Source organism: Ostrea edulis, chromosome 10 (genome assembly GCF_947568905.1).
Source record: "Ostrea edulis chromosome 10, xbOstEdul1.1, whole genome shotgun sequence".
In the NCBI taxonomy this organism is placed as follows: Eukaryota; Metazoa; Mollusca; class Bivalvia; order Ostreida; family Ostreidae; genus Ostrea; species Ostrea edulis.
The window spans coordinates 41,788,915-41,814,069 of NC_079173.1; the positions used below are offsets into that span (position 1 = coordinate 41,788,915).

The 25,155-nt window shown below is 33.4% G+C and overlaps 2 protein-coding genes across 2 annotated transcripts in view; both read left to right on the plus strand.

Moving 5' to 3' along the window:
* LOC125665416 (leucine-rich repeat-containing protein 15-like) overlaps positions 1-25,155 on the plus strand; it is a 996,853-nt gene that overhangs the window by 889,088 nt on the left and 82,610 nt on the right. The window lies entirely within an intron of this gene.
* Positions 3,338-24,866, plus strand: LOC130050783 (leucine-rich repeat-containing protein 3-like). Its single transcript, XM_056151375.1, has 3 exons — positions 3,338-3,670; positions 17,461-17,532; positions 23,510-24,866. Exons 1-3 carry the CDS (start codon positions 3,492-3,494, stop codon positions 23,514-23,516), a joined length of 258 nt encoding a protein of 85 aa, XP_056007350.1. The 5' UTR covers positions 3,338-3,491; the 3' UTR covers positions 23,517-24,866.

Here is a 25,155-nt window from a genome sequence, read left to right on the forward strand (position 1 = left end):
ATTAAGTGGCTGTTCCTTTGCTGGGTTAGTTTAGGTACATGACTTCGTACCATCACTGTTAGATGATGGGTAGATACCATACAGTGTAGGTGTATAAAACAAGGTACTATGTTGTCTTTATTGGGTCGAAGTAAACTTGGTATAGAACAAAGGGGAGTAACCTAGGTAAGGGAATGCGCGGAGTTTGCGATGTCCTGATGTTTGTGAGGGTTGTAAGTAGGAAATGATAACAATAGAGAATTATTGATTTACATCCTTTATTGATGAGAGAAAGAGCTACTTCTACATGGTCGTCATTGAAGAGATGCATTATTATGTGACACAGTACATCTGTCTGTCTGTAAGCCTCTAGTGAATGAGATAAAACCATACTTACAAAGCTAGCATCGCCAAACTTCATACCCATTACCGTGCATCCCCATGCTGTTTTTCAAGGTCAAATTGTAGGACAAGGGTAATTATATTGGTGCATAGAGACTATATTGTTAAGCTAGGATAATCAAATCTGATACACATATTAAACCTCACAAATGTACATGTATCAGCACTGTGGATTAGATGAAAACAGGATCAGATGGAATCTCATCGAGGATCATCAAACTCGGTACACACATTTCTAATAATTGGAGGAAGAAACTTATTGTTCTCGAAGGTCAAACTCGCAAGGGTAATTTTACAATCACAAAACAAGATAAAAGCGGTACCAGTTGGGCTAGAATAATAAAACCTGGTACACATATTCAATCATCATAGATGGAATGTATTTAAGAATAATTTTCATTAAAAAAATGGAACATGAACTGCAATGCTTTACGCCTGCGTACTGCATGGAGTCTGAAGCTTTCCTGTTCACACCCCTATGTATGAACTACATTTTATAAGTCTACACTTTACTTTAATTTCCGACTTTACAAAATAACGACCAAAGCCTGAACTCGTTATATGATATACAGCTATTTTCATTACAAGGAAATCGTTTGTTGTTTTTCTTTCCCAAACCCTAACTTTCAAAAATGTAAACTTTCTATATCAAGAAGACATTTTTTTATGCCAATACCAACACTGGTGATATGTTATAGAACAATATCTATACTGTATAATATGTAAAGAGTGTAGAACGATATCTTTATATGTTGTATTACTATGTAAAGAGCATATATCAATATCTGTATATGTTGTATAACTATGTAAAGAGTGTTGAATGATATCTTATTTGTTGGATAACTATGCAAAGAGTGTAGAACGATATCCTTAAATGAAAGATTATTAAGGACACCATTATAAAGTATTTTTACGGAAAAGTATTCAAGCGTTTATAATACTTTACGTTAAAGATATCTTTACAGGAACACGACCAAATCATAACAGTGAAAGTCTCTTTAATAAAATGATAATGAATGAATAGCTTACATGAGGAATAAATATGGATTCTAACTGACAAACTTGCAACAGCTTTGTCGTTCCTTGCTAGGCGCATTATTACAGCGATATCTTAATCATGTCTACGTTTGTTAATCCCACGCATTCCCCAAGTGCTCTTTCAAAATGTATTGAAACTTGGAGCGTGTTTTTTGAAAATTTTCACTTTTGATATCTCTGTCAACGAAATGAATAAATATGTACTAGTATTACAAGACTTATATATCCTGTCAACACTCACAAACCCCCCCTACAGCGATACTATGCTTCTTCCTGTACATATTCTACCAAGCACGTATCTTTCCTCCTTACAGCTATAATGAATGTTTTTAAGGAGAAACTTCCGAATTTATGTACCACAACATATGCAGGGAGTGGTGCAAATCAAATGTGAGGTCTAAAAAAAAGATTGTAGTGATATTTTAGTAAATTTGAAATTATATTTCTTTCCCAAATCAACAGCATCAAAACGACCACATTTTGCATGTTTTAAATTGAGTCAAGCTATATCTTGGATTTTACAGTTGTTCCATCCGTCTCTTGTAAAGTCAGCATTTCACAAGTTCTTATGGTGGTTGTAATGATCCAATTTGCATATAAAACCTATCAATAGGTTGAATCATGTCTGACATATTTGCAACCCACTACTAGACCGTTCCTTGTGCATTGATTTTGACTAAGACTGCTCCCTTTGCATGATCAAGATACCATGCACACGGCGGGTTGATATGTCAAAAGATAAGATTACTCCTCATACGTTATGCACCTGCTCTCGCTTCTGTTTTTCCAAAGGTCCGCGTTTACCTTACTCAGCTATTCCGGCTGATGTTCAGGGTCTATATAGTCCAAACGATTACATTTGAAGCATTTTTTCTTCACTTTACTATTGGATTTTGAACCCCCCCCCAAATAAAAACAACATATGAATTGATTTAGTTTGCCAATTTCAACTAACATTGGGTCAAATGATGTCTGACTTGTTTCATACCGATTGTTAGGCCATTCTTAGTACACCGATTTTAACTACGGATATCTCTGTTTACTTGATCAAGATATAGGATTCACGGCGGGTGTGACCGGTCGGCAGGGGATGCTTACTCCTCCTAAGCACCTGATCCCGCCTCTGGTGTGTCCAGGAGTCTGTGTTTGGCAAACTCTTTATTTTGTATTGCTTATAGGAATTATGAGATTGATCACTGTTCGTAAGCTTCACCTTTCACGCTCTCTTACCAGTCGCTATTCTAAAACTAATTTTTTTTTGGTGATATTTTTTTTTCCACAAATATTGACATAAGACAAAAGAACATTTGTCATTGTTTTCATAAGTCCTGTAAACACGCTTTACAACGAAACCACAACCGTTTTTATCACTCAGTACAAGAGTGTATCACTCTTGTCACCAATGTAGTTTATCGATACTTGTAGTTTTTGTGTTGTAATATATGTCTCTTGAAAAAGACGTGGGTTGCGTCGGAAACTTGAGTTTTAAATAACCAACAGTGTCGTGGCCTTTTCAGTGCTTATCTATATATATAAATATTTCAACAAAGTGTTTAAAGTTATATATATATATATATATATATATATATATATATATATATATATATATATATATATGAATGCAAATGCAAATGAAAGATATAAGTAACCGCTTTTGTTAAATCTTGAAAGTTTTTTTATGAGAGAAAGTCAACTCCGGAAAACACACACTAGTGTGCGTTTAATAGCAACACTTGACATCAACACTTCAGATTAACAAACATATAATCAAAATAATTTTATGTGGCTGGGCTGATCTCATTTAACAAGAATGATAAATACTGGTTTGATTCCTCTACCCTATAGTTTTCAGTGATTACTATCTACCCCTACATTAATGATCATAAGTCACAGATCCAGATACTCAATGTTTATGTTTATTGTAGAAAAATATGTCTGTATACATATGACGTGCGCAAGGTCCCTGCGTTAGAATAAGGAAATATTTAGCTCTTGCACTAACAATGAAGACATGCTGAGTAGCTAGACTTTTATGAGAGTAGAGAGACAACGTTATTCATCACATAGTAACGATGCAGCTGGTGGTTTGGGCGTTGGTAGTGTTCTCTGTGCTGTACAGCCAGGGAACGGACGCCTGTCCTGACCAGTGTAGTTGTAGTAAGATATCCATCTGTGATGGGACTTACGTAAATTGTCGCAGTAGAGGACTGACCGGAATACCGACTGACATCCCCACGGACACATGTTATCTGTAAGTTATTCTAAGCATATTGGAAGTTATGACACTCATGGATAGCTATATATAGGTACTATTCAGCTATAAAGCTATATCAATTATGTTATTCTACATAATGCTAAACAATTATTGTGAAAAGGCTAACGCCTTGTATTTCAAGACATGTATTTGAGATCAATAAACTATGTTGGGATTCATTCACTTCATTCCACGATTTCTATCAGTAGATGATGGCTTGATATAATCCTTATACGTTATTTGTATGATCATGTAATATATTTGACACATAAAGGTGCGAAGCGTCACAGTTCATACCCTCATATATGTTAAATTTTCTCTCCTACATTTCTAAGCCACCACGACAAAATCAGGCTTGTTGAGTTTTAGATCATAATCGAGAAAACGGCGTTAAAAGAAATATTAGACATCACGTTGTTATCTGTTGACGTTGTTAATTGTGTGCGACATCAAGCTGTGTTGTTTGTTTTGTTTGGTAATAAAACTGATTATATTGCCCTTTGTAATTTCAAAAGTAGAATTTTAAAAGTGATATAAAGTAATCAAACTTTAACAAAACGTATATGCAAAGATTTTTATCAATGAAATAGAGTGCTGTAATGCACAATGTAGCGAGATAAAAAGTCGTGGGTATACAAGCAGCATTCCTGTTTCATGAACTTTTGACAAAAACCTTGTACACACAGTTATTGCATGAGTTAAATCCAGAAGAAATATATTCACAAATCTTAGATTATAAAACTTGTGCAATTTGTTTGGTCGGATTTCCCGAAAACGAAATTAGCAACTTAACCGGTGTTGTTGAAACGCGGCACGAAACATGGGATGGAATGTAAAAAGTTCGATTTTTGTTCTACCCAGCATGGCATTGTCTACAAATTTAGTTACATATTCTATAAATATCAGTAATAACATTGCTTTTGTTGCATGTGTTTCCGTGCAAGCGGATAGTATTTTATTAGTTATACAAGGATATCGTGAAAACTACATACATTGTGATTGTGTAAAGTTAGGTAAATACTATTAGAAATTTCTGTCAATCAAAGGTTTTTTTTTTTCACTTAAATAACTTTAACAACTCATAAACTAACTAAAAAGCCCATATAAGACATACCTTTGCAGGTTTATTTTTATACTATGTGCTACAGAGCACATATACCCCCAAATGCAACAACCAAATTCTAACACAACAATGCATCATCTCATGTTTTATTAAAAATATGTACCGATGCACATCATATTAAGCTATAATATATAAAATCCAATAGCTATTCATTTACTGAGAGAATTTTTAAAGATATTCAATTGAAAACATACACAATTGCTGTTTAATCTGCTCACATCCTTCAGAAAAAAATCACAGAATATCGCAATTTTGAAAAATTCTCAAAATCTAAATTGTTTACATGCCAGTTTTTCTTTAAAAATATTTAGAATTATATGTAAAGTTAACAAAAAACATATTTTACCATCATAGTTGACCAGAGATATTTTGCAAAATGGTCTCTTGAGTATGTAAACCCCCATTTTTGAATTTAAGTTTTACAATTATTCTTTGCAGACTTTGAAAATAGTAAATTGTAACGGCAAATACAGTGTTAAAATCAAGGTAATATGACAATATATATATATATATATATATGTATGTAAAACATAATGAAAATGTTGTCTTACCAGACAATTAGAACACAAGGAGTGGTGGGTGGGGGGGTTGCACCCCCACCCCTTCCTTTTTCTCACAATTTGTTTGGTGTGTGTGTTATTCTTTTTTTGTTTGGCTATCAATCATATAATACATAAAAATACATACATGCTATCTCATACTTATAGAAAAAATAAATATAGTGTAACATATGTGTAGATTCTAGCAACTACAGCTCATGTACAAATAATTTTGTTTCTTGAAAGTACTTGTGAAGAAAAGTTCAAATATTCAACAACTTTGCTGATGATTTTCTGAGGATTTATAATTCTGGGTTTCTTTGAACCAAACCAACTCCCTAAAAATAAGGTGTGAATTCCACTGTGAGGATCACGCCTATGTATGATTTTTAACTTGTTCAGGCTTAGATTGCAAGCTATGAGCTTTTTAAGCCTATGAGCCTTTCAATGTAGATATTGCATTGCTTTGTACCATTGAAGCTAGTGAGGACTTCACACTATAATAATTAATGGTAAATATATCTAAGATTCACATTTGAATGCTAAATTTGACTCGTACAGTTCTCGTAAACTACAAACATCAAACAAAGAAGTTATAACTGGAACTTTCTAGTTGGTGTTTAAAATTTAAAACCGGATACGTAAAAGCACGGACTTTCCTTCAGTCAAAACAGAGCAGCGGTAATGATTTCCGTGCAGATTTTGTGAATTTGCAAACGCAATACTGCCCACTTTAGAATATTCATTTCAATCTAATAATATCTGAATAATACTTGAAATATGAGAAATAAATTGACCATTTTTTGAAAATTCAAATATAACTCTCACGACTTATTGCGGACATCGATTGTCATTTTACTGCAATCCGTCATTATGATGTTGTCTGTTGGGATATGATATTGCATGTAGACAAATAACGAGTTCAGTGTTATATGCATTGGAAGTGCTGGTAAAGTCACGAACATTACTAAAATATTGATGATTGGTTAGAGCGATCGTCGAGTTCACGATGGACCGGACACAATATCTGGTGAAACTCACTCATGAACTTATTTTGTCTGATATATAAATCTCACAAGCATCGATGAATGATAGATGAATGCATTCCGTCACCTTTGTCAAAGTCTGAATAAAAGATATTGCATTCACAAAGAAGTTTTCCTTGGCCACATTGAATGAAGAAAAGAGAAAGAACAAACTAAACAAATTGCTACGTAATTAATCGTTAATAGACTACACGAAAAATATGTTTAAAGAGATTTACACAGACTCGTAAAAAATAAAACCAATAAATTCATACTAATATCCACATATACCTTATTATATATCCTTGTGATTTTAGCTCACCTGAACTGAAAGCTCAATTGAGTTTTCTGATCAAAAAAATGGTGGGGTCATTTAAAAATCTTCTTAAGAACCACTAAGCCAGAAAACCTGATATTTACATGAACGCTTTCTGACATAGTGTAGATTAAAGTTTGCAAAAATCATGGCGTCCAGGGGTAGGTTGGAGTCATGATAGAGACTATTGTTTTACATGCAAATACAGATGGAAAGTCTTCAGATATGAGCCAAGGTGACTCAGGTGAGCAATGTAGCCCATTGATCTCTTGTTGGGCTTGGTTGTTAAACAAACGATGAAAATAAAACAGTACAGTATATAAATGTTGGATCGTTTTTCTCGTTACACAGCGTGGTTATCAAACTTTCGAAAAATTGACAATTGTCAATGAATCCAGTTTTGAAAACAAAATTACAAAATCTTATACCCATGGTTGTGTATGTTTTGTTTTGGATGGTGTACATGCCCTTACTAGAAACAATAGCCGTTCGTTTGCACATATTTTGACCTCGCACGCCGACAATGGATACATTGAGAGGAGGAAATACCGTGATACAGAAAAGTGGATGATCTTTGTGAATTGCCGTCTTGCCTCTATGTTTTATTGACTCAATTACAGGAAAAGCGGTGATTGCCAGTGCAAAGGAGAGAGGGGTATATATTTATAAATATTTGAACCAATCTCGTATTCGAAATTGAAAAAGACGAACACCCCCAAATCACCACCCCACTCTCAATAGCAACGAAAGAATGAGACATACATGTTTCTATTATCCGTTTAAATGGTTATATTTCAATAGTTTCACCTATGTGTATAAATTTGTGATATGAACAGTCAATTTAATACATGATCACGAGGGATTATAAATTATTCCGGAAAAATAACAAATAATTGAGAACTTGTATCACTCTTTCGATGGCGAAATCATACTTCAAAAGAGGTATTTTAACGAGCCGTTAATAAAAACAAATATTGTGTAATGAGCTACCATAAGCGAGTTACATGTATAAAACTTTGAATTCAACGTATCAACAAATAGAGTTGTTAATCCAGTGAACATTTATTTTATATCGATTTAGAAATTCGTTTAACAACTAATACTAGTTCAGAGATGCTGTGTAAAAAGAAAGTTCAATGCTAAATTTCTGAATTTCTAATGATGTAAACTCATCTAAATTGATTACTTGTTCATTTTTTCATAGATATTACTTTTTTTCATTCATAACTTTTTTGTTTTTTTCTTTCTTTTCTGTTTTTTTTTTTTTTTTGGAAAGGGGAGGGGTGCGTTATCCAGTATAGCAAATGGTAACTAAGGGATGTGACTTTTTTAGAAATCAGAGGAAATTGGTCAAAAAGGAGGAAAACACCCCCACACTACCTGGAAAAATATTATTTTCTGTCACTCTTGAACAAATCCAGTATTTCGTCTTTGGTGGGTTTTTTTTCTCCGAAAAATTGAACCAATCGAAGGATTTCCTCATAAAAGAGGAAACGTCACCTTCCTGGAGAATATAGGTTACACATTTCGACAGTAGAAGGTTAAATATATGTTATCAACTGTTTATCCTCAATAATATTAACCTGAGTATTGAAGAAGGTAGTCGAGAGGGTAGTGATATCCACGGGTCAGCTGCGTTTGCTGATAAAACAGGAACTAATTATCATTCACATTAACTAGTGTTCTTATATCAAGGCTGATTATGATTAAATGCATTTCATTTCTTCATTATTGCAATGCTGCAAGGCCCATGCGTAGTTATGATAGTAAAAATCGTTCTATTTACTTTTCCGCATTACATTTTGGTTTTCTTTTTCGTTCAATTCCATTTTCCATTTCACGTATTAGCAACATCCTAAACCAGAGCAAACAATCAGTAGGACTAAGATTTTGTAAAATTTCACTTTTATGTGATGAAAAAAGTCGTCGAAATACGCTAAAATCACCATGAGTCAGTCATATGGCCTATCATCTTTGGTCGGCGCGAAGGTCGGTGGTCTCTTGACTGGTACATTGTATCTGAGTTCCCTCTTCAACCAATAAAAACTGGGCTCCATCAGATAACTGAAAAACTGTAGAGTAAAACTTATACGGTACCAATTTTGATGCGCCAGATGCGCATTTTGACAAATAATGTCTCTTTAGTGATGTTCAACCGAAATGTTTGAAATCCGAAATAACTATGAAGTTTTAGAGCTAAATATAGCCAAAAACAGCGTGCCAGGAAAGTGGAGCAAAATTCGTCCAAGGATAAGAGCTATGCATGAGGGATATGATCCTTAATTTTCAAATGAATTTCTAAATTTTATAACAGCAATTAAATATACATCCGAATTTCCAAGCTAGTAACAAAGTACTTAGCTACTGGGCTGTAGAGACCCTCGGGGACTAACAGTCCACCAGCAGAGGCCTCGACCCAGGGGACATAATGTAAAACTTATACGGTACCAATTTTAATGCACCGGATGAGTGTGGGGGGGATAAAATAAAAACTATCAAACAATATTAAAATTTCATTTTGTCGAAAAAACTCAATACGCCCTGTTTTCCGATCGCTTATCACATTTACATTCTACATTCCTTTCTTTATAATTTCAAAGAGGTACTATATGTATCAATCCATACCCTCGTTAATTTACAACTACAGGGCGTTGACCCTTCATGAATACACTAAAATTAAAAAAACAACAACATATTCTTAAATCAAACATAGACCTTAGGAGAAAGAATGCATGAGTTACATTAAATTTGGAATTTTAAAATTATAAATATTCGTGTCTGGGTTCATGTCCGGATCCGTCTTTGTCCTCTTCTTACTTTTTTTTTTTTTAGATTTATAGGAATCACGAGAGTGTTCCTCAGCCTTCATTTTTTTCATATAGATGAAACGTCGTCGATGAAAGGTAAATATAACGAACAGTGATCAATCTTACAACTCCTTTAAACAAACACAGAATAGAGAGTTGAGAAAACACGGACTCCTGGATATCGATCTAAATGTTGAGTTGGAAAATTACATAAATACTTCAGCATCGTTTAGCAAATGGCAAGGGGTTGAACTGTTTTCTTTCACTTAAGCATTTCGAAAATGTTATCATCTTGATAATGATTCGATTTGCAAAAATGATTTTTCACTAGGTTTGACGTGTGTTTACCAGATGTTAGGACATTCTCTACATACTGGCTTTAACTACAAGTTTCTCTGTATACCTATTAAAAGCAGAGTGCTCATGGCGGATGTGATCAGTGAGCAAGACATGCTTATTCCTTCTGTTTTGTCAAAGAGTCCGCTTTTGACCTCCTCTTGGTTTTGTTATTTTGGAAATTTATGAAATTCATCACTGTCCGTTATCTTCACCATCCACACACAAGTTAAACGAAACGAAGATATGATACAGATACATTGTACATTTTATGTGAAAGACATACGCTTCTGAATACAACAGTCTAAAACTTCTATTTTATCGATCATTACATGGAGCTTCGCAATTTAACCGAACGATTTATATTGATGAAATATAAGTTGGTGTATAATTGAACAGGTTATTATTCGTTGGAATTTGTACTTGGAATAAACATTGAATAATGGTTATCTCGAAGAGTAGCAGGATTTGCAAAGTGACTTGTATACATAAGAAAGTACACCATAATCGAAAACACAGCAAGGACCTTGGAAACCATATAGATGGGGTCAGATGCCTAACACGAGTAAACATGGTATGTTCACCGTTAACCTGTATAATGGTCTTGACCGAATGTAAGTCTTAATGTTTCACGTAAAACAATAGAGAACATTTTCCCAGTATCTTGGTTGATAGTGGCATGTGTGTATAACTGTCTATGGAATACATTTAGACGCATTACCTGTATTGATATTCACAAATAGCCTTCATGTTGTCTTTTTAAGCTGAAACTTTGAAAGACCGATACATCCTATTAACAAAGCACAATTCACGGTGTCCTATATCGTTCATACATTACACAATCTAGGTGTCTTTAGAAGGAAACGTTCCCTATTACATATGTCAAAGACATGCTGATCAATATGTGTCTTTTGGTTGGACTTCTTTATTGATACATTACGATCCATAATTTGATTTGGTCTTACATTATTGAATGATAGTGCATAAATACAAATATTTTGAATATGATTTCCAACAACCGATAAAAACAAAATAATGTCACATACACTTACTTTAGTGATGTAGTAACACAATGCTGATATGTGTTGAAGTAAATATTTCTGATGCAATGGTAACTATTTGCAGAATAGGAAATATTTGGTCACTAATAGCACTTGGTACAGAACCTGAAGCGTAGTATTACACCAGTGGGTCAGTGGAGGAACGATAAGCAGTTTGGTAATGAATGGTTTTGGTTAGGGAACGAACACTGAACGATTTTAATGAAACGGTTAACGACCAGAATTGAATCAAGAACGGAACGCTTTAAGGTGGAAAGCGATCAGTCTTGATCAGGAACGGAACGTTTTAGGCCAAGATAGGAAAGAACGGTTTAGCCTCGATTTCGAATTCTGTCTTTTGAATTATTTCGGTTCTTTTTAAACGAAGGGTGAATATACCAGACAGTGATCGAACCCTAACTCCTATAAGCAATAGATAGGTGTGCAAAGACAGGCCCCTGAGTAAACCAGGGACCCGTTTTACAAAAGACCTTACGACAAAGTCACTAGTCTTAAATTGTATTACACAGTTATTAGTTTGAATGAAGGATATGGGGCCCACGTCGGATGTGACCGGTCAACAGGGGATGCTTACTCCTCCTAAGCACTTGATCCCACCTCTGATGTGTCCAGGGGTCCGTGTTTGCCCAACTATTTATTTTGTATTGCTTGTAGGAGTTATGCGATTGATCACTGTTCGTTATCTTCACTTTGTATTTAAAACGTTTCTGAAACTTAATTTTCAACATTATTTCTTCACTATTTTACATTGGAGTGACTTATCTTACAATAACCGGGGGGATTCCAATATGTAAAGTTGGGTGTAAGTAGTAAGTTCTTTTGTAAAATGCATCCCAGAGGTTGGGTCAGGTGCCTAGGAGGAGTCATCATCGCAAGTCAAGTGTCCAATTCGCTTACTATTATCTCCCCTTGGCGGATTTAGTCGCATTTCTAAGACTTCAAAATATCGTGCTTTGGCTTTCCAAGGCATCCAATCAAATCGCGTCATAGAAACATCTTAATTTGAGTAATGGCGGCCTCCATTTATAGCCTGTGTTGTTCCCTTTGCAATGACATTTTGTCTAAAATAAGACGGGGAATTTTTGGAGAAATTGTTATGGTTTACAATCAACTTCTAGAGATAATCGATAATGTACCTCACCCACATATGTATGCACACATAATTAGTAATCAATTTTATTGTTTTCATCTGTCAAATCCATTTTGTAAACGTACACATGCAACAAAACATGAAATGCGTTATCTGATTGGTTAGATTTTGTTTTCGTCAAGAAAGGTAACTCGCTCGATCTGTTAGATGGCAATTCAGTCGCAACTAAATATGCCAAGGGGTAGATAAGAGTAAGCGAATTGGACACTTGGCTTGCAAAGATGAGGAGGAGTAAACATCCTCTGTCGAATGGTCACACCCGCCGTGAGCCCTACATCCTGATCAGGTAAACGGAGTTATCCGTAGTCAAAATCAATGTGTCAAGAACGGTCTAACAATTGGTGTGAAACACGTCAGACAGCATTTGACCCAATGATACAGAGAACGTGTTATAAAAAGACACCTCCCCCCCCAAAAGAAAACAAAACCAGACGACATTAACGGTTCACAAAATAAATTATTTGAAAATGTTGCCATTCTAAGGTGGGGAAAAACTGATGAAAATGAATTGAAACATGGATTACAGTTATACATACATATTTTTGACAAAGCTAAAATAGTTACGTACATACCTTATTCATACATTCCTGAGGTCATTGCAGGCCTGATTGTGATACAATTGTCACCGTATAACTAAAAAACGCCAGTAGTTTCTTGAAACAACTCTAAAATAGCTATCAGTAATATCACTGCGTATATATTTCAGTTTCTACATGTATTAATTTATTTCTTGATGACTCAAGTAGTGGTTCATACTTGTAAGTTCGGTGAACTGTGTTAAATTGCACTGATGACTCATTCAGATTTCTTTAAAAATGTTGGTACATATAAACACAATCTAGTAGGTCTAATAGGGAAGGTTGGAACTAGCGATAATTTCTTGAAATATGACATTTTCATGGACGACATTTTGCACTTGGAATATTGGAGTATGTAAGATTCTATAACAGCAAGTGTCTTCAGCTATTGATAGAGAATATATAAGAAGTAATCCCTTCATGTTGTTCGCATTGTTGGATGCGTAAATTTCAAATGTACGCTATTTTTTTTCTTTAACATTATTTGTCTAAGATGTTCCTAATAAATGGATTATAGTCAATATCTATTGACGGACCAATGCACGATGCATACAACGATTGTGCATATAGCATGATACCAGTCGTGTATTAAAAATTGAACAATCTCCCAATTCACTACTTTAGATTGAAATTTGTACGCTAATGATATTTTGAAAAAAAAATAACGTTGACAAACATGGCTCAGTAGGGAGGTACACGCCGGTATTATTTCAATATGTGTGCTGAATTCATTGAAAGTACATATATGTTTGGTGTCCAATTGATACTCAAATAAATCCAGTTATGACACTGAAGACGCAGGGATGCTAGATGTGTTAAGGAAGCTAATTACACCAGAGAAATGTAGTTCGTGTCAACTGATGCGTATGGGAGTACACCGTTGTTTTAGCAACTCATAGTTTCTTAATTCACATCCACGCTTCCCGCCTTGAGGTGGCTGAAATATTGTCAAAACGGCGTAAAACCCTAATCAATAAATCAATTACCGCTTCAAGATAACAGGAGTTGATATTATACCAAGTCAACGATTCATTTCATTTGTTCCAACAATTGCATCAAAAGTAATTATTCTTAATCAATTTCAGACTGAGCATGTCATTTGAAATTTTGCTAGTCTCGAAATTCCTTTGCTATCCGAACCGGAATAAAAACTCTCTACTACATATCGGTTTTGTTCTTTTCATTAAGAAATTCATTTTGTCTTCTTGATTTCCGACAGAATTTCGTGTTGAAGTGCAATGACTCGATACTGGTAGGTGAGGTCCGAAATTCCATGCAGGAATGAATGGTTTGAGGAAACGAACATATCGCGAACGAAGAGTTTTACATTACCTGAAACGTTAAAGTTTATCTCTTTGTGCGCTCTACGTACGTTCAGCATGCGCTTGCCGTTCACGGTTTTGGGGATCAATTTTGATGGAGAGGCAAACATGAAAAAAAGAACACGTGCGTAAGAGTGGAAGAGATACTTTCTTTTGTTTTCAAAAATGTAATAATGAAGTAGAAAATGCCTGGATTATCAACTGTGAAAATTCAAAGAAAACTCGAGGAAATGATCTTTGCATATCATTTTTTTCAAGGGGAGGGAGATTAATTCGGCTTCTCAAAAATTATTGACAAGGATTCAATCAAAGAAAAAATATCAAGGAATTTCATGCGATCTTCAAGCTTTAGATTTTTAGGGTAATGGGGTATATTAGAGATCTTGTTTAGCTATTATAGTTCTGAATGAGAGATGGGAATATAAGAGCATGTCGGTTGGAAGTGCTGCGAATGACGACTGCTGGTGTAAGTACAAAACAAGGCAGTTTCAGTTAATCAACACCCTCACACACACATAGATGCATATTTTGCATTATCGAATTCGGTCAAAATCATTCCCGCCCTTTGTAATTGAAAAGAACACGATACCACACTTTAATGTACATGTCTACCTAAATGTCATTTGAAACTGGTTTGATAAATATTTTACGCCTATATCTATGGTAGACATTGTGCATCAATGTATTTACTGCTTTCGTCAAACATGAAACATTGGGTTTTTTTGGGTTTTTTTTTTGTCTCTCAATACAAAGATGTAATTGTTTTTCTCGTACATTTTTGTATTTGTCATACAAATAATACATTCTTTAAACATTCTACAGTAGTTAAATACAGTAGTTAGTTTTGTTCGCCTCAAATATATACAAATATTAAACGATCTAAATGCAATTCTTGGTCTCACTAATGATAATAGTGATACACTTTGTACTTACATGAATTCTGGGATCATTGCTTCGGTTTGATATAGTTCCGTTACAGTGAATGACACAAAAGCTGAATGTTTAATCTATGTAGGAAGGGAATTTTTTATATTGTTTAGGAGCGTGGATGTTTAAACACAGGGTACATATACAGCTCGTGATGTTTGACGTACAATGCATCTACATGTACATTGTATCTTGAATCACTCTGTGGGTGTTTGTTAATTACATGCATCCCAAATGACCGCGCTCGTAAAGTTTGAAGCCATACAAAAATATCTGTAAATTGTGGACGTCCCTACAGTGCTAAGTACTAGAGTGTATTTTCCCCACATATATTGTGCATTGAAAATAAATACCTTGCAGCATCAGTCACAATCTAAAACTATCTCGAAATGACGCATCAATTTTAATGATTGTTCATGAAAAGGTCAAGCATTTTGAATATCATGTATTATAGAATATGATTTGAAACATGCATTTCCCCCACTTTTTCCATGAAAACATGTACATGCATCTGTAGATGTAATATTGTACACAATGTACACATGGAATTTGCTTTTTGTTTTTGTATGATTGCTACGTGAACTGGTGTGGCATCTGCGATCATTTCCTGAGAAACATACATTCAGTATCTTTACAGAAATGTAATACGCTTTGTTTACACTAAACATATTCAAAACTGTAGAACATGCAGTTTCCGTATTCTGGAATATTTTATTATATATCCATTGATTAAAAGACTAATTATCACAACTGTATTTTACACAGATTTGCTGTTAATTTCCCATTTTGTAATCAGAAGATGAACATTTTCAATATCATGGTTTTCAGTTTTAGACATATTTTGATATTCAATTCAATGGAATAGAAGAATATGAGTTGCGGTACCTTTACAAAAAACTTTACAAATAAAGATACATTGCTGAATGGGGTAAATGTTTTACCAAGCCCCTTTCTTTGCTCCTTGCGAAAATATTAACAGCTGTAAAATAGAAAATACAACATACTGTGTCACAACATATACCGGATATAGTGTATATCAAATGTGGATTTTAAAACATTTTCAGATTTCATTTAGATTTGGAATCACAAAACTTTTCTCAAACCCACAACATCAAACCGTATAACTTTTCAACACTTTACACAATCACTCACCACGATAAAATAAAGATAATACTTGAAGACATAAAGGATAGTTGTTTCGTTAGCAAATACATTTCTCTAGAATATTCATTCAGTCTACAAAATAAAGTATTTCATCATTGTAGCTTTGATCAATTAAGACTAATCATGATTTGTTTTTTTACGATTCGGATGCATGGGTAGCAATCAAAGAACATGATTATCGAATGGATTATTTGATGCATTCACGGATCTAAAAGCACTATACATATGTCTATATGTATACAAATTATTTCTATATCAAATGAATCATGTTGATTATAGTAATGGTAGGAAAGCTGTATTGCTTTGAAATCTCTTTCGATATATTTACGTCATAATGACAATGACACACAAAATCTTGAGTAAAACTGAAAAATGAATAGAGAACTAATCTTACGTATCTTGATATCAGTTGAAATATTCATCTACATACTGTTGTAAATTGTGTTATGAATGAAAAGGTGAACATAACAAAGAGTGATCGATCTTATGACTCCGATAGATCTTCTGTCTTCTTGGGGTTTATCAAGCTGAATAGTATGACACCTCTTTAGTGAATTACATGTGTAGACAAAATTAATGCCCTTCCTAAATTGTGTTTGATACATGGTCAGTTTAAGACGTCCTTTTTGTGATGCAAATTGTATGAAAAAAAATAATTTGAAGTATAAACTGCGACAAACATCTTTTAAATCTGACCGCATGTTAAACAAGTGAAGCCTGGAGACATATTATGTCAAAATGACTCCATATTCTGAGAACAGTTGATAGACCACCATTCCTAAAACCACAAAATACATTGATGAAAATACTATCAAAATAATATAATGTTGAGTACAATAATATTTTATAGTTTGAAATAAAAACAAAATATAAGTAAATATAACCTTTTTCAACATGGGGATATTTTAAGGCCATTTTCATATACATTATTGCATTTTTACTTTCTATTTATTTAAAACTTGTTTTGAATTAGCGCGAAATTAGATATCAAATTGATGATAACAAGGAAATGCAGTTTTGAATTAAGACAAATGAGATTTATTGATTTGATAACCAGGTGATAATGGAATATCACTACATGTATATAGGAAGCTGACGTTTGAGAACTTGAATTTACTACATTTGTCAAAAAGTTGATGTGTTCGCACACCAATGTTAACATCTCCCTTCTGTAAAGAAAAAAGGATCTAAATATAAAACAAATATGGGGAATTCGGTGGTATTCTTATCTTGATTTGACTGGATAAATTGTAATAAACATATGATTTGAAATGTTTGTTAGAAAATAAAGAAACTGTTGTTGATGGATTTAATTTCCGTTTTTAAAGCCACATTCATTGTCATCACCATTTTCGTGCACTCTGAGTTTACAGAATGATATATTCCAGCATTGTAGCGTTGATCAACTAAGCTTAATCGTGAAATATTTATAAATTCAGGGGCCTGGAGGCAAATGAAATAACAACGTTACCAAATGGAATATTTGATGCACTGACGAGTCTGCAGACATTGTAAGTATATCTATAAAAATATCAGTTGAAATTGATTTGACAAGGATTTTACGCCTATACCCACCGTTGTCTTTCAATACAAAAATGTAAGTTTTGTTTTCGTATATTCTTGTATTTGAATCAAAAATAATACATTCTTTGAAACGTTTACGTACAGTTCAATATAATGTTGTCTGCCTCAACGATATACCAATAATGAACGATCTGAATGCAATCCCTGGTCTCATTAATGTTAATAGTAATACGTTTTGTACTTACATAAATTATGGGACCATTGGTTCGGGTCGATTTAGTTCCGATAAAGTGAAAGACTTTTTGTGGGCGTTTGTTAATCACTTACATCCCAAACAACCGAGCTCGTAAAGTGCGATACCATAAATGAATACCTGTAAATTTTGGATATCACTACAGTGCTAATTATTAGTGTGTATTTTTTTCACAAGTATTGTGCATTAAGAATTAATATCATGTATTATTAGTCACAATCTAATAATATCCGGAGAAGACACATCAATATTCATATTTCATTAAAAGGGTCAAGCATTCTAAATATTATAGAATATGATTCGAAACAAGCATTATCCCCTCTTTTTCCATGTACACATGTCAACGTATCTGTACCTATAGTACTGAACACAATGTATACAGGGAAAATTTGTGTGAACTGATGTGGAATCTGTGATAATTTCATATGAAATATACATTCAATTCCGTTACAAAGATGTACTATGCCTTATTTACACTGAACATTTCCGGATTCTGGAATATTTTATTATCTTTCCATTGATTAAACGACTCATTATCACACCTTTATTTTACACACATTTGGTATTAATTCTACATTTGGTAATCAAAAGATGAAAATCTTCAAAATCAAGTTTTCAGTTTTAGACACATTTAACATTCCATTCAATGAGATACAATACCATGATTTACCGTACCTATACTGGACTCCCAACCTTCACAAAAACCTTTACAAACAAATATACACTACTTGGTAGGGCAAGTAAAAAGCCCCTATTTATGCTTCTTATGAAACCATTAACAACTGTAAAATAAAAAAAATCAAACATACTGTGCCACAACATATATCATAAATAGTGTATATCAAATATGTATTTAAACATATTTTAAGATATCTTTTAGATTTGAAATCGCAAAAGCTTTTCTGAAACCCACAACATCAAACCGTATGACTTTTTAACACTTTACACAACCACTCATCACGATAAATCAAAGACTAGACTTTCAGACATTATGGATAGTTCCTTCTTCAGAAAAAAACGAAATATTCGTATCTAGAGATCAGTAATGCAACATATTACTTTGTTAGCCATCACTCTTATACCACGCACGAATACCCTAAAGTTGAAATAAAAAACAAACATGTTGAAGTTCATTGTCAATGATATTTCCCTAGCCTCTGATGATCAGGTTTTCCAACAGTCTGTTGAAATTCCCATGGGTACGGATTGTATTCCGGTTTTAGATGACCTGTTTTCATATGACGTCTTATTGATTGAAAATACTCATTTTATATCGATTCGATATATCACTGTAAATTTGAAAAAAAAAAAAAATCACAGATTCCGCATCTGCTTCGCATTTGGATACTTTATTGAAAAAAGTCATTAACAGTAAACTAACAATTCAAATTTATGTCAAGTGGGATTAGTTTAGCTTCGCCATCGTTAGTCTCCGATATTTATGTAGCAATGGTGCATTTATCGTCTAATGTTTAGTAAACAATCCTATTATAGTTGAGATAAGATAGCTAATTATAAGTCAGTCATTCATCTTTGGGCATTGGGTCATAATATCCAGCAAATTTGCCTTAAAAGCATTGCAATTCGTACAATTGTTTGATTTAGAATCGTAGTGTGAAAACCTAATTTGAGTCAATAATAAATGCCAAACCAAATTCCCAATCAGCAGAAAAAGTTGCGATGTATTCAATCATTTGAGATGCATAGATAACATGACAATATGATAATATAATATTGCTGCATAGATGCAGGAAGGCGATGAGGAAAAACCTGAATATATCCCACTTACTATCACGTTAATGTATCCGTTGACCATGAACACCTGTGTTCTGGGGAGAAATTCAACTATACCATTAATTTGAAAAAAAAATCCAGTAATCTTTAATTAACATATGAAAAAAACACTATTATCGTTAGAAAATAGATAAACCATCGTTGGTGTATCTACGTCTTGTGTTTAACCATAGTTAGTGCAACTACTATTCTCTAGAATATTGAATCAGTTTACATAGTAATGTATTTCGTGATTGTAGTGTTGATCAATTAAGGTTAATAATGATTGTTTTTATTATTCGGATGCGTGAGTAACAATTAAAGAACAACGTTACCGAATTCTTTGATGCATTTAGAAACTTAGAAGCACCATACAAATAGCTATGTGGATACAATTTATTTCTATAACAAATGATATTATTGATAGTAAGTGTAGGAAAGGTTTTTTGTATTGTAAACATTTTTGACAAATTTACGTCATCATGATAATGGCATAAAAATATATTTCAGATTAGCATACACTGGTAGATGACTAATTTGAAATACAGTCATTAAATACATCATGAATCATAATAGTGCATGGACTATTTTAAGAATCATTCATGGCATATTTAACATCACAATAAGTCATGCTTTGTGATACCGTAAATACCAGAAAGATGAAATTGCGAAGATTGCGAACAGTGATCAATAAACAATTGAAAATAATGAACAATAATAAATCTCATGAAAGGTGAAGATAACGAATAGTGATAAATCTGATAACTCCTATAATCAATACATAATACAGAGCTTAGCAAACACGTGACCCTAGATATACAAACGGTGAGGTCATGTGTCTAGGAGGAGTAAACACTCCCTGTCGAACGATCAAACCCACCGTGAGCCTTATATCTTAATCAGGTAAAATAATGCATCCGTAGTCAAACTTAGTGTCCAAAAACGCTATAACGATCGCTATGAAACACGACAGGCAACACTTAACTCAATGTCATGTTATATTGGCAAACCAAATCGCTACAATGACCATATGATTTGTGAAATGTTGACTTTAAACGAGATTGTTGGAACTCCAGCACCATCACCTTGTTTGTCAGTAGCCTGCTTCGATTTTAAAATGACCATAAGTCAGGACAAGCTCTTGTGTATCGAATCACTAGATATATACGTACACTACATGCAGGTGACATTGGAATAATGGTACATTAATCTGGGAAATTGATAATGGAAAACTTGAGGCAATCCCGTTTGTCATAAACTTGAGTTGTTAGTTCGCCGTTTATAACTACTTTCAATAAATATAGATAAATATGAAGCAGAAGTGGATGACTGTGTTGTCTTTTAATTTGAGTTCAGTTGGATATATCCAGTCAACATATGAATGAAAATCATTGTTGATACATAATAGGTTGTCGATACATCTAAATGTCGAATTGAAGGTCACAGCAAGAGGTTCTTTCTTCTCGTGCAGAAAATGTTAAATAAATCTTGCTTTAAACATCTCATGCAAATATAAACTTAAGAGAAGGGTAAAGACGGACCTCTGGAAATACCAGAAATGGTATTCAACGTTTTGAATATTGACACTGGAAATAAAAAAATAGATAAAAGGAGACTCATTTATATATAGCAACACAAACAACATCCACTTCTTGGTGAGTTTAAGTAAAATTGAAAAATGGATAAAGAACCAATCTTACGTATTTTGATATTTGTCTGAAATATTTATCTACACAATGGTGTAAATTATATTATTAATAAGGTGAAAATAACAAACAGTGATTAATCTTATGACTCCTATATTTCTTCCATCATATTAGACTTTATCAATACAGAATAGTATAACACCCCTTCGGTGAATTACATGTGTAGTCAGAATTAATGCACTTCTTGACTTGAATTTGATACATAATCAGTTTATGTCGTTCTTTTTTGCGATTACATTGTATGAACGGTTTGAAGTGATTTATAAACTACAAAATGCATTTTTGAACTCTGAGCTCGTGCTGATCAAGTAAAACCTGGAGACATATCTTTTTCTCGAAATGACTACACATTCTGAGAACCGTGGATATACCATTTCTTAAGGCAGAAGATGATTTGTTGAAAATATTATCAAAATAGCATAATGTTGTGTACATCAATCCTTTCACAGTTTGAGATAGAATAAAGGAAATATAAACCATTTCAACATGGAGACGCATTTTAAGCACATTTTCAAACAAATCACTGTAAACTTTATATACTTTTCATCTAAATGTTAAGTTTGAAAACTGTTTTCAATCAGTGCTAATTTAGAAAACAAATTGATAATGAGCAGAAAATGCAGAATTGAATTGGATCAATTGATATATTAACCAGGTGATAATGTACTATCGCAGCATAAATATAGGAAGCTGATGATGGAGAACATGACATCAAATTTGTCATCAATTTTGATGTGTTCGCATACCATCAACAGTGTTGTTCTGTAAAGAAAAAAAAGATCCAAATATCAAACAAATGTTGGAAAGGATGTGATGTTCTTATTTGAATTGACTGGATAATTTCTAATCAAAATAATGATGAGTGAAAAATGTTGGTAGAAAATAGGTAAACTATTATTGATGGATTTAATTCTCGTGTTTAAAGCCAGAATTATTCTGAATACCATTTTCTTGCATTTTGAGTTTACAGAATGATGTATTCCAGCATTGTAGCGTTGATCAACTAATGTTGTATATTGATTTGTAGTGCTAATGTACATTCGCCTCGCCCGATACGGTTTTCTTTTCACACCATGTATTTTTCCGTATCAGGTCACTAACTAACTGTGTAAGGAATTGATCACGTCGAAGACCTCTAACTGTATATGTGGGGGGGGGGGTCTATACCATACAACTTAGTCAAATGTATTTTCTTTTGACACGGCTGCAAGTCGAACCCAACGATAAATAAAATTACTCGCGAAATACAGATTTTACTCGAATGATACGGGTTTTTTTCACGACGTCATGTGACCAAGATCTAACCAATTAGATTTCAACAATTTTGTCTGAGTCGTGATAAAGGCAAATACACTACACACGTATATTTCAATTTTAGAGCTTTGAAATGCATGTAAATGTTAACATTATCATGATTTATTTACTAATGCAAATGGTTAAATATAATGATATAACTCTCTACGCAACAATAAAGTAAGCATATTGGTTACTTATGTGAAGATAAAATATATGTGATTCAGTTATCCGGACGCTTCATTTATCTGGATGATTTTGCCGGGAACCACTTTGGTTTAACGAAGCTCCACTGTATATGTATGTTGGTGTTGGTACTTTATACAGTTTAAGCAAAGAAAAAAAAAGCTATTAAATTTAGATACCTGCTAGTTGCATTGGCAGCCATCTCCTACTGATATTTGTAGATGTGTCATCAATGAACAAATTCACAGGAATTAACAGTTTTGGAATGTGTTGATTCTGATACGAATTCAGAACCTCAGACTTCTCCTAAAATAAAAACGATTAGGGTAACTTAGTTGCTTTCATTAAACACAGTCTTTTTCTATACATTGTGTGTATAAAACACAGTAAGAATAACAAAAGGAATTTTTATTAATAGTGAAAATCTCCTCAATAAGAGGTCCATGGTCCACATCGCTCACCTGAGTCACTTTGGCTCATATTTAAGAATGTTTCCTATTCGTATGTAAAACTTTGATCCCCTATTGTCGCCTCATCTTAGGGGTCATGCTTTTAACAAACTTGAATCTGCACTATGTCAGGAAAGCTCACGTAAGCTTTCAGCTCATGTGAGATAAAAACTGCAAATGGACTTTGTCTAAAATTTATAATCATGACTTGTAACATATTTTACCTATGAAGCTTGCATTTATATCAAACAAACTGACCATTAGCCTATCTGTCATCTAAGTATTAATCATGTCAATTTTTCAGGCAATGACAACTTTCTTCACACCCAAACTGGAACACTGTTTTCAAATGAATATTTTACGGTTGATGAGGACTCTAAAATCCTGATCATATTCATGCATTTTGGCCTCAACAGAAGTTTATATTCTTAATGTCCAAATTTAGTTAAGAATCATATGTAAGGAAACTAATATGTAAATCATATGAGACATGTATGTGTACTTTAATTATGTAATATGCAGATGCTGGAGATGAAGTATTTCTATTCATTCTACGACAGTTGCGATGACCTAGAGGTTAGAGCGTTCACCTGCATGCGGAAGATCAGGGCTCGAATCCGAGATACAATCAATCAATCAATCAATAGTTAAGCCAATACACATTTCAAATTACAAGGGTATGAATTGGACATTACATTGTACCTTTGATTGTTTTCATTCCTTTCCTGTTTCAATATTTCTAAATCAGCCAGAATAAAATTTTCCTACAAAAGTAAAAATATGCAAAATAATAAAATATATGTTGTATAATGGTTATTTCAGCAGTTAGAAATTTAAAATCAAAGTTTTAGAATATTTTCAGTTTGAATTCAGCTAACCCTTTGCTAATATTTATTTGGATGAATATTTTTTGCAATTTTGAGTTAGTTATTGAAGTTCTGCAAACTTTAAACACTTGTAGATATTTACCTCTTATTTCACAAAAGTTTTGTTTAAAATCTACCGAGTGATTGATTAACCTAATTTAAAAAATAAGGAAAGTTTAACAATATACCTCTTCATTCTCGTAAAATGATCTTATGCTTCCAATAATATGGACAGCTGTTGATTCCACAACATTACCCACATGGAAATGAGTATCACCAAATGATGCCCAAGGGGATCCGATTTCATGGAGGCGACTGCCGTCCTTTTGCTCACCTACATGACCAGTTTTCCGTGGATATCTTAATGATAAGAATTTAGGGTTAAATTACAATTAAATCGAACCTCCTTATCTTGAACTCAACCAGACCAAGATTAAACTTAGAAATATGCGAGGATTCAAGAAAACAAGGTAAAAAAAACATAACGGAAAAAGCCGCTGGGATTGCCAGTTCATGTTGACACGTCCCTGATATCAGTTAGTGTTTGAGATAACAAAGATCTGCATCAATTGTATATTACTGAATTTTATAAAGTGGCGTGGCCTGTGACAGTAATATACCTCACAGTTATTCGTGAACTACTTTCACTACATTTGGTTATACTATGGTTTTACCTTTTCATTTTCATTATAAATAATATGTGTTCCTATTTATACATATCTGGCAATGTTCTTTGACATTGAAGGATTGCTCAAGTGGAGTTTGGCAATTTCAGTTGGTTTCAGATTGTATAAAGGTAAACCATTGTCATCTTCTCCCTGCTATTACAATAAATCTGAATACAACTTTTTGGCAATGTAAACAAAATATCAGTATTTAAAAAAAAGTGAAATGTTAAGAAGGTTGGGAATATGGTTAGATTTCCTGACACATTTCCTATGTAGGAAATATTGGTTAGATTAAAGGGTTTTCAATGTAAATAAAATATCAGTATTTAAAAAAAATGAAATGTTAAGAAGGTTGGGGAATATGGTTAGATTTCCTGACACCTTTGCTGTGTAGGACATATTGGTTAGATTAAAGG